Source organism: Berghia stephanieae, chromosome 2 (assembly GCF_034508935.2).
Source record: "Berghia stephanieae isolate SIO BIC M18660-M18661 chromosome 2, UCSD_Bste_1.3, whole genome shotgun sequence".
In the NCBI taxonomy this organism is placed as follows: domain Eukaryota; kingdom Metazoa; phylum Mollusca; class Gastropoda; order Nudibranchia; family Aeolidiidae; genus Berghia; species Berghia stephanieae.
The window spans coordinates 28,246,548-28,258,576 of NC_088361.1; the positions used below are offsets into that span (position 1 = coordinate 28,246,548).

A 12,029-nucleotide genomic window follows, 5' to 3' on the forward strand; every position below is an offset into this window, starting at 1 on the left:
TCTCAAACCTGAGTCACCAAAGAAGTCAAAGGTTTGATAGTTTTCGACAAGTTTGGGTCATTTTAATCGATTGATTGTGAAGTAATTTTTTTTTTCTGGCCATAATGAAAAAAAATGTGTTCAGTCCGAGTGGGACTTTTGAGACAGCTTATTCATTTTTACTGTCTACTATATTGCCTTACTCTAAAAATAATACAATCCATATACATTTAAAACATTTTGGCCAGAAAACTCGAAGTCTCAGGTTTGGGAGTTTTTGACAGGACGAGAGTCATTTTAATCGATCGATGTTCGAAGGACAAGTTTTCTGGCCAAAATTTAGGATATTATATTTCTTTTTCAGAGTACGGCAGTATATTACCACGATGTATTGTTATCTCATTTTGCAATGGAAATAATATAATGTTTATAGTTTTATTGTGTATAATCTTTGTTACATTCATAATTATTTTTCTTCCCCTTCTTCATTTCTTTCCAAACTTCGATTTCAACTAGATCCCAGTACCGTTCATAGTAAGTTCTGATTGTGTTTCATTACTTATGTCAAGTCATCGTCGGCAAACTACCTCCTCATTTTGTTGTTGTACTTTCTGATTTAAGTTCGAAATACGAAATTTATACACCCCTTCTGCCGTCCAATTTAGACTACGTATGTGCATTGTTCGATTAAATCAAACTTAACAAGTCTGAAAGATGCTGCCCAACAAGACCCCCCCCCCCCCCCCTTCCACACCTCTTTTAATAAATTATTTATTTGGAATATTGGCAATAATGCAAGCCCTTTGATTGTTGTATTCTCATCTGGTTTTATTTGTCTTGTTAGCTTGTTCTATTTGCCTCCCCCACCATTGACACATATCAAGGGAGGTATTTGAATGCGTCTATTTCTAATGTATTTTATTATTAGCCTTTCTCTGTGCCCCCCCCCCCCCCCCCGGTACCTCCCAGTGGTTTGATTGGAACACGAGACCCTGTTTCCGTAACTGTGTTTTGCATGAGCCATGATACAAGTATGCAAACCTGAAATGTAAAATGTTGCTTTCATTAATAATGATAATAATAATAATAATACATGGTGTGCTGTGTTGCTTTTCAATTTTATTTTTCCTATTTTTTTATGGGGTTGGTGGGGTAAATTATTGGGATCATAAAGCGCTGAGCTGCTTTGTTGTAGAAATGTAATAAAATGACTTATGTAGCGCATAGTTAGGTTTTTGTTGTTTCTTTGAAATCCATAGGATGTTTATGTATAGATAGACATACTGACTATGGATATATTTTTGTACGCGTGTGATGACCTTGAATTTACACGTACGTCTTATGTATTCACTATCTCACTCACTATTTCTCTCTTCATGTCTCTATCTTTCTGTTTACCTGTCTGTGTTTCTGTCTATCTGATATACCTATCCATCCATATATTCATCCATCCATTTACCCATCCACCCACCCACCCACCTACCTAACCACCCACTCATCTATCTATCTATCTTTCTATCTATCTATCTATCTATCTATCTATCTATCTATCTATCTATCTATCTATCTATCTATCTGTCTATTTGTCTGTCTGTCTATCTGTCTAACTATCTGACTTGTGGTGTCTTGGATAGATCTCATCTGACAAGTTATGACATATTGCCCATACCGCTATTTGTTTATGCAGTTATTTATTGCCCCTTTTCGTTGCTTGAGCTATACACATACTTTATAATTCGTCGTATAATTTATGTTGCATGGAAAGAGCACATTTTCAATAATTATTTCGTACTCTGACAAAACGCGTTTTTTTTTCATTTTGGTCACGAAACATTTGCTTCAAATATTGATCGATTAAGATGATCACTACTAACTTGTCGAATAGTCTTCAATATTAAACTTCACAGACATCGCAAGTTTAAGAATTTATGACAGGTTGAAAAGGGTGGGTGGGGGGGGGGGGGGGTCATAACCTTGATCGATCAATTTTTGAAGCATCTTTATATATATATATATTGTTTTTTGGCTAAAATGAAAAAGGTCTGTTTTGTCATTGTATGACGGATTAGGCAATGGCCGAAATTGTCTGGAGTAATGGAATAATGGAATGGTCTTCCTAATAACTGGATTGAAAAATTAACTAACTTCCTTATTTAATCAGCCATTCAGCTACACATTAACTTTTTTTTTTAAATTATTTTTTACGTGTGTTGTTGTTGTTGTAGTTGTTGTTACAATCGTTTTACGCCATTGTGATAATGGCTGATAACATGTAATCTGATTGAAAAGAAGAAAGAAAAAAAAAAGATAGTGAAACTGTATTATCGCAGTGGTTTGATCAGGTCAACAAACCATTCCTTCCAGGATGTGTAAAATCTAATTTAGGATTCTGCATTATGGTAGCCCATCTCTCGATCGGTTGAGTACCCACCTCGTACGTAAACGAGACTGATTCCAAATCTCCTATGGTTGAAGTTTTAATTTTCTTCCTGTTATTGAACTTTTATCTTTGTTTGTTTTTTTTTCTTTTTTTGTTTTTTCTTTCTTTCTCTCTTTCTGTTTATTTATTTTTTTTTTTGTTTTGTTTTCTTTCTTATTTTTGGCCCCTCTGATTATCAATCGTCTCCTCTTGAGTTGGTAAATGTCGCTAGAAATGGAATGATAAACCGCGCCAGTTTTAATGAGTTGCTTGAAACTTGGCAGTTAATCTTGACATCAATTCTCGATTCTCTCTTTAAAAAAACAAAACAAAAAAACTTCAGGGATATGCTCCGATTACATCATGTCATGTCATAATAGTGGACATGTTCCTAAGTAGATTTAGGTCCTGATCACATATTATATCGTTTGCCGCCATCGTCATCTCTTATTTTATCAGTTGTCAGTCTGATATCGATAACACCATTTTTCATTTACGTATTATCAACCACGTCATTTCAACTATTCGGGCTCGTATAACGGAGTGTTGCTCTTTGCCCTTGATGTTGGAATGGTTCTCTCTCGTTAGCCTTCTCGATTCTGTCGTTGATGATTAAAGCTAACGGTCAATTTTATTGATTCCAGGCTGTTCTTTGCAATTTTGGCAATACTGCCGTACACTAACAAAATTTATTTTAAAATTTTGTCCAGATTTTTAAAAAAATCAAGCAATGATGAATTAACAATAACATAAATCTTGTTCAAAATTATTAAACCTGAGACACCAAAGATGTGTGAATAAAATTATCTTAGCTCTTTGATAATTGATTTTTTTTTCCACCAGGCATGAAATGGCGCTGGCCTCCGAATAATCTTCGAAGAATTTGGATGAATAAAATATTCTTCTTTTCTTCTTTGATAGACAACCAGTTGTAATTCGTTCCTTTTAGTCAATTGTACCTAACGTTGTTCTATTTGGAACTTGCAAAATTTAAATAGTCGAATCCTTTCAAATTTTGATCTCTTTTCTTCCGAGACCGTCGAAGGTTCACACCAAGGCTTCGAACACTTCCATTCTCCTTCGCTCTCAGTCCCTTGGTTGCATGTTTAGCGTACCTATCGTTCTCGTCGGCTCACCACCAGTGCACATGTTCTGAACCTGCAAAAATCATCAGAAGCCAAACTGCCCAATACAGCGATATACCGAATGCCTCATGCATCGATGCATTTTATTATTATCGCAGTGATACGGTTGACCCTTCCTATCTCTTCACGGTCCTGCTACTTTAACATGGACGCGCGGTGTTGTTTAAAAAAAAAAAAATTTCCCCTTCTCTTTTATTATTTTTTTTTTGTCTTTCTTTCTTTTGCTTTCTGTGGTGAGAGTACTTTGTACATTATCCAGACAGCAAACAGCTCTGCTTTCGTTCTCATTCGAGTCTTGTTTTTTTTTTTTAATCTGTCTTTCCTTTAGTGTTCTTTCTATATTTTCCTCTTTATTCTTTTTCTTTTCATAATTTGTTCATAAAGTCATTGCCCACTCATTCCGACACACGACCTCTTTATGTGTTGGTATTCTGTTTTAGATTGTATGTGGATTTTGACCATGGAATTGGTCTGTTTTATCAATGGCTATTATTATTATTTTTGTTTTTGGTCAGATCAGAAATTTTAATAGCATTTAAAAAGTGACAATTCATATGAATATGAGCGAAAATAAATAATTTTGGATTGATACTTCAAATCCTGATTTTATCCCAAAAATTTGTGTTAATCAAGATGAAACAAACTTTTCATGTAAGATAACAAGATGTATTGTTCTCGGTTCGGGCTAACATAAGATCGGCCTCTCCCAATTTATTTTGAATAAGATTTAGTTATTAAGTCGATTCTGTTAGTAATTGTATCGTGAGTCATTTTGCCCTGGAAAAAAAAAAAAGGGGGGGGGGGGTGTTGTTCCTTAGCGTCGTTTGATTTTTATTGTGTTTCATAATTGCCATTATTTAATCAATATTGTTATCGTTGAATCCATCAATTTATCGCATCATTTCGTCAATTAGCGATGATAAAATGATAATGATGCTTTTTTTCTCTTTCTCATTGCGTTATTTATTTATTTTGAGATAGATAAAAAGAAGGGATTATATCATGGTGAGAGATTAACTAATTTTACTAACAAGGCCACCCCCGTCAATGAGTCAGACAATGAAATTACGAACCATGCGCAGTTTTATACAAGTCCCTGTCCTGTGGGTTATTAATTTTCAATTTATGCTATAATTCGTTTTTTTTGTGGGTTTTTTTTCGTTTTTGGGGTTTTTTTTGTGTGTGTTTGTGTGCATGAGGGACCCTCATTTTATTAGATCCAACGGCTGTGTCGTTCTTGTTAGTTAGAGCTTGTTTCATAGCAGCACACAGGAGCTTTGTGTAATGGCTTATTCATTCACTAAAATGCTTAGGTTTAGATATAAATGTGAATTATATTTTTTTTTTTTTTATATATGCGTAGGTGGTCGTGTACTTTAGGTAGGGTCATGATGTTTTGTCTTTACCCTTATATTTGATGACCTTTGATGGGCAGATTTCTATGAGAATCCTCGTATTGAAATGAGTCGATTTGTTTCTGATAGTGTGCTCTTGGAATCTACATCTGTTCCCTATTTGAACCAATTCCCATTTGTCTTACCTTTTCTTGGTTGTGCTTAAATTGTAATTCTAGAACTTTTTACTTTCCCACATTCTTCCTTTTTACTGGCGCTGATATGGCCTAAACGTGTTGCAAGCGCTGTAAAACCCTTAAAAACAAATAAAAATAGTTTCTTTGTATTTGTTTTTTTTTTCTTTAAAATTTATTTTTACAAGAAGGAGGAGGAAGAGGAGAAGAAGAAGGAGGAGGAGGAAATAAAGAAGAAGAGTGAGAATAAGGAGGAAGAGGAGGGGGTGGGTGTCGTAGTAAGCTTGAAAATCCATCAACTCGCTGATAAAAATATGGGCCACTACACCAGAAAAAAATAGATAAATAAATATTATTAATAACTATAACATAATAATGAGCAAAAAAGCTTGATCTATTAATGCTTACCGTAATTATTTGACACCGTTTGTTTCATGTCTAATGTAACAGACACCTTGACAGACACCAGTCGTATTAATTTGTGATGTGATGTATTATTGTATTATGACTGTGTGGTTAATGGACATTGCATGGGTACCCATAAAATGCAATTTGAACCCCCTCCCTCTCTCTCTCTCTCTCTCTCTCTCTCTCTCTCTCTCTCTTTCTCTCTCTCTCTCTCTCTCTCTCTCTCTCTCTCTCTCTTTCTCTCTCTCTCTCTCTCTCTCTCTCTCTCTCTCTCTCTCTCTCTCTCTCTCTCTCCCTCTCTCTCTCTCTCTCTCCCCCCCCCTCCCTGTTGTTCTTGGCACTTTTATACATACGATTTTTGCTTGTCTTAATGCTAATCTCATTTGATTCTGTTTTAATGTTTTGAATCATTTGGAATCCTTGATGTCGAAAGGGCAACTTTTTTGTTCTTGTAGAGAATGTTTTGAAATATTTCATGTATGCTGTGGATACGTTTGCTTTGTTACCTTTCTAATGTTTGGTCGGCACGAGTAGCGGTTTGTAGATTGGGGCTCATAGCGGTCTTCCCCTTAACATATTCCGTCTCCCCCTGTACGTAGATAAAGCCTTTGCCACACTTGCCATTACAATATATGATATACATATACTATATAATCTCTATTGTTTTAGTGATTGTCTATTATGCCGCATTTTTTTCTTTTTTCTTTTGGTCCAAATTTTTTTTTTTTTTTTGTTTACTTCATACATTGAAATAACTCAACTAGTGCAACTTTGTAGCCTGTGGTTTGACATTGTTTCTGATCTTTAGGCTCCTGGTTCGACGTCTGCCATGGCGTTGCAAAGCTGAATCCTTGGAGAAAGCTCCTTTTTCTCATTCTCTCACTGCACTCATGTGTAAAAAGAATATCTGGATAATAACAGCATTGTCTCTGTTCTGTCCAAAAAAAAAAACAAACATAATTGTAGGGCACTACTGAGACGTCATGTCTCTTCTACAATTTAAGTATTGCTGTTGTCTTGAGACCCCTTAAAAGCCACTTTTAGTTATCCCATGTATGTGATGACTAAAAGTGGTTTTTAAGGGGTCTCAGGGGGGTCTCATATCTATAACTTTTTGATAAGTTTGGGAATATTATGAATTATGGGATCAAATGAAGTAAAAGTTTTGGGCCAAAATGAAAAAAAAAAAGATATAAGGCCAGTGTTGTGGTCTAGATTTAGAGCCCTGGTACTTATTTGTATTGTCTTTGGTAGTCTGTTTGCACGTAAAATATTACTGATATTAACTCATTGGGACTTTATATTAAATGAATATAATATGGTCTTGCCTTGTCAATAGTTCTAAATCGTTTTTTATAAAATGTAATCAATGGAAAATGTTCTAGATTTTTTTCCTCAGCTAATAAGAAATCAATGTAATTCATTTTTAAAAAGTTAGATAGTGAGATAGTGTCGAGAGACGAAAATGTGGAGTTTGGTGTTAAATGAAATGTCAGACAAAGCAAGTATAAAAAGACAGAAAAAAAAATCATCATCACAAAAACTCAGTTGTAGAATGCTTGAATCTAAGATTATTTTTTTTTGATGACATTTTTTCTTGTATTTTTCTATTTCCGGTTTGTCTGGTCTTGAATTATACACCACTTTACCAAGTTTTATCTTGCAACAATGTCTGCTCACCAATTAAAAAAAAAAGATATTTCCACTCTAATTTCCATCAATCCCAATTCCTTATTTCAAATTAGATTAAGAATTCATTTGTTTATTCCCTCCACGTAAAGTATACCAAGGTAGGACTGATTGTTTTTTTTTTAATTTTTTTATTTATTTATTTATTTTTTTTCCTTTCCAAGTTACCATTTGAGGTGTCTGTGTCTGCAAACCGCTAATCTGGCAGTAAATTTTATGGCCCTGTAAACGGGACATCAAACCCCCCCCCCCCCCCCCCCCCTTTTCTCCCAACTATAAACTATATAACCCAGACAGGCTGTTTGTTCCTCCCTTTGTTTGCTGTCTCTGAGTTAACAATCAGTATTATTGTCTTAATTTATCAGACTTCAAAGTTACATTTGACTGATATTTTGGCTCATTGGTTGTTGGTATAAATAGGTAAAGGATCGCACAACAATGATGTTTGAATATAAGAATATTAAATTTGACATTTCACCAACTGACCAGTGGACATAGGAATCCTCATCTTAATTACAGTATGTTCCAATGCAGATTCTTGTCCTCATTATATATTATTGTTGAGACGTCATATCTCAATCAATTATAAATAGAATATGGTGTCCTACATTGGCAATGCACATTTAAAAAAAACAAAATCATGTTGGCAAGAAATCTTTCAATTCATAAACTGATCGATTAAGGTGAGCCAACCCCACCGCTCTCCTCCATTTGGTTAAAAGTCTCAAACATGAGACTTCATTAGCTTTTTGACAGGTTGAGGGTCATCTTAATCAATCAATATTTAAAGAAAAAAAATGTATGTAAATGGGGGGGGGGGGGGGGGGGGGAAATGGGCTGTCAGTGAAAACAGCATTTTTGTTATCATGTTTTGGATAAAATTTGATAGAATCATCCTTTAATGATGATCATAGTTATAAGCTGTATTGAGTGGGTACATAGTATTTTAGAGTGAATGAGATTAAACAATTGCTGACTTGGGTCTCATTTCTTTTTCCTTCATCCAGAAACGGAAGATGCTGGGTGACTCTACATCCACTCAGGTTCTCCGTGACTTAGAGATCTCTCTGAGGACAAACCACATAGAGTATGTAACACGCTAACACACCTTATTGAATATGTCCTACGAATAAATCATATAGAATATATAACAGTTGTCACCTAGAGTATTTGATATGTCCAGTTAAATTTTTTTTCTCTTTATTAATTATATTACACAATTACCTTTATTATTATTATTATTATTATTATTATTATTAATATTATTATTATTATTATTATTATTATTATTATTATTATTATTATTATTATTATTATTATTATTATTATTATTATTACCTTTCATGTACGAAGCAAAGACCGTACCGCTGAGCCACGCAGGCCACGCTAATAATAATAATAATAATAATAATAATAATAATAATAATAATAATAATAATGATGATGAGGATGATGATAATGATGATGATGATAATGATAATAATAAGAATAAGAACGATAATATTAAGATTAATAATAATGATAATATCTTAAGAAACAAAAAATCTTTATGAATTGAATTAGTTATTTACTTATCACACTTACATAGTGCATAAAGCAGTCTAATTTAACCATGCTGTAATGCATACTGAAATGTATGATATTCAATTTTGTTTTACATATAATACCTTTGGAGATGAAGCACAACAAACCTGTCATGATTAAGGAAATTGTTTGTAAACTTTCATTGTATTTTGCAATATTATTATGGACGGTTTTAGGACCAAAAATCCACCTAATTATCCATCACGTTAAATGTCGTTATCTCATTGTATTGACCAATCTATTTCTCCTGTAGATGGGTAAGAGAATTCCTCAATGAAACCAACAAGGGACTGGATGTTCTAGTCGATTACCTCTCCTATTCACAAGTAGTCATGAGGTAAGTGTGAGACTAAAGACTGATCTCCTCAGGATTTTTTTTTTCTCTTCTCCATTTGGTGTGATAGGGGGAATAGATCCTGCAATTTTAAATGATCAGAGCATATATTTGCAGTTTATATTTCTTTATAATTTTAACCTCTATGTGGTTATAGTGTCTCTATTTTCACGATATTCAGGTGGTATGAAGAGAAAAGTTTATGAGCGGAAAATGTTTATTGTGATTTCATTGATTGATTGATTTATTTATATTTTTTTTCATTATTTTAATTAATTAATTAATTTATTTATTTTGTCATGGCCTTATGTTCTTAAAAGCACATTTAACACTTATAACACGGCTCTACTAATTTTTAAATTAATACAAGAGTATTGACTCAAAAAAGTGACAGCATGGAAATAAGGTGTGGCTTTTCATTTGACTGATATTATATGGAATTAAATTAAAATTTTGTTCCACAAACTCTGCCAGGGGAATAAATTTTGCATTTTTAAATGCTCTATGCCTTAATTTGGACTTTCAAAAGCTTTTTTGCTTTAAACTTTTCATTTCTTAATCCTATTTGTATTATTTTAACATCCATTTCTAGGAGGGAACAGCTGATGAACAAAGAAAAGACGAGCAGTCTTGATTCCCATCTTAATAGCAGTCCGAGGCGTTACCTGAAGAGATCCAATACCATTGGCTCTCCCCGCAGCTCCAAACACATCAATAAGTTAAACATGGGGGAGGCGAGAGATGATGTCCATGTCTGTATTATGTGCCTCAGGGCTATCATGAACCACCAGGTATTGTTGACTTATCTGTCTTTATCAATATGTACATACAGGATTGCCAAACAGTAGAACTATTGTATTTTAAAACTTTACAGATGCTGTTTGATTATATTTTGTTACCCATCACCTCAATCTGGTATTATGTTGGGGTGGAGCGGATTCAAAAATAGAAAAAGGGAAAATGGTCAGAAATAGGAAATTTTGATTTTATGCAATAACAGAAATCATATTCAGTTTCCTCAATGAAGGATAAGCTTTACCCAGGTGTCATATCTTTTGACTAAAATTCAATTTTCAACATCTAGCCATCTCTGACATAATCACCATTTGAGTTGGTGGGTCACATTTAATCTGACATGAGATAATGCCATTAGTTCAAATGAACGGTAAATACTATATGGCTTGGACTTTAATTCGGTTTGCACTAGCAACCAGATTTACAATTGGAAGAAATTAAGATTTGAATCTTCTTCTTATTCGTTCCTCTGATGGACATCTATGGCTGCAGTCCGATATCTGCTATGGAGTCTGTGGTCCGCTTTAGGTCCTCAGCCTCACCATAGAGGTCCTCGGCCTCACCATAGAAAGATTTGAATGAAATTCAATCTCAGTAAGTAATTTTGTGTAAATAGTAAATAGTAAATAATGAATTTATATATCGCCTAATCATCCTAAACAAATACACCAGTATGAGAAAATTTACACCAATTTGATCACCTGAAATGTGAAGCAAAATGTGGCTTCAGATGTTGGAATTGATTGGATTTTTTGTTTGTATATCTTGGCGTAGTTAAGGGTTCAAAATGATGTGTTGTGATTAGCAAGACATGCTAAATTTTTTTTGCTATCAGAGTATATTCCGGTCCTCCTGTGCCATTTGCTTGCCCAATTCATCCCTAATTCATTGTGGCATTTATTGATCATTTATCTTTTAAGTCATGCTTCCAGAATTATAACCAAGTTGCATTTCATCGTCCTGTACTGGCTAAAAATCAAAATGAATCAGATTTCATCTTTACTACTTGTTTGATTATATATTGGTAATTTACAAACACATTTGTTGGTAGTTTGAATGGATAAGTATTGATTGAATGGTGATCCATTATAAATTCTTTAAATCATTAAAATCTCATTATTTCATTTTTTCCCCCAGTATGGTTTTAATTTGGTCATTGCCCACAAAGATGCTATCAATTGTATTGCTCTCAGCCTTAATCACAAAAGTCTGAGGTAAGTGGTCAACTTCACTTCTTAAAAAAAGTCTTCCTCTTTTCTTTTATCCTTATTTCTCTCTTTCTTTTCTTTTTATCTGTTCTCACTTTCTTTCCTTTTTTTCTTTATTTTCCCTCCCATTTTCTTTCTGTCTCTCTTTTCCTTCTTTCTTTCTATCTATCTTGCTTTCTTTTTTACCTTTTCTTTCTCTTTATTATGCAAATATTTTTATCACAATGAGGGAATGGTGGGGGGGGGGGGGGGGGGGGGGGTAAATGAATGGTTACAAGTGTAGAAAACCCTTTACAAGACTATTATGTTTTAATAGAGGATACTTTGCTTTTGTTTGGGAATTCTCCATTGCAACAAGGAGGAAACAAAAAGTTGAGTTGCATTAGAAAACATATGAGTTCGTCTTGATAACTACAAAACTTTGCCTTTTTGGTCATGTGGCAAGTACACAATTGATTTTTGTAAAAAAAAAAAAAAGTTGGTGTAGTGTTTACTTACTTTTGGTTCTTTTTTTTTTTTGTTCTTCCTTTTTTTTTCTCATTACATAAGTATTCATCTCACAATATTTACAACTATATGTTTTGTTAAAGAGGTGCAATGATAACAGTCATTAATAATTATTTGTCTTGTGATTATCTTGAAATGAAAAATAAAAATACAATGTTTTCATTTATTTCAGAACGAAAGCTTTGGTTTTAGAACTGTTAGCAGCTGTGTGTTTAGTGAGCGGTGGTCATGACATCACACTATCTGCATTTGATAATTTTAAGGAGGTTGGTGATTTTGCCATTTTAATTATTTTAATTGTAGGATTACTATGGTAGTAAGTACTAGTATTAGTAGTAGTATTAGTAGTAGTAGTAGTATTAGTAGTAGTAGTAGTAGTAGTAGTAGTAGTAGTAGTAGTAGTAGTAGTAGTTGTAGTAGTAGCAGTAGCAGC

General features: G+C 33.7%; 1 protein-coding gene across 3 annotated transcripts in view; it reads left to right on the forward strand.

The window, feature by feature from the left end:
• LOC144964637 (formin-like protein) overlaps nucleotides 1–12,029 on the forward strand; it is a 49,499-nt gene that overhangs the window by 18,585 nt on the left and 18,885 nt on the right. For 2 of the 3 annotated variants that reach the window (XM_078899123.1, XM_078899125.1), the window contains 6 exons: nucleotides 496–513; nucleotides 8,176–8,255; nucleotides 9,006–9,089; nucleotides 9,679–9,877; nucleotides 11,019–11,095; nucleotides 11,769–11,862. In XM_078899123.1, coding sequence (XP_078755249.1) covers nucleotides 496–513; nucleotides 8,176–8,255; nucleotides 9,006–9,089; nucleotides 9,679–9,877; nucleotides 11,019–11,095; nucleotides 11,769–11,862 — 552 coding nt within the window. The remainder of the gene's footprint in view (nucleotides 1–495; nucleotides 514–8,175; nucleotides 8,256–9,005; nucleotides 9,090–9,678; nucleotides 9,878–11,018; nucleotides 11,096–11,768; nucleotides 11,863–12,029) is intronic. The other variant, XM_078899124.1, reaches the window with a different exon arrangement.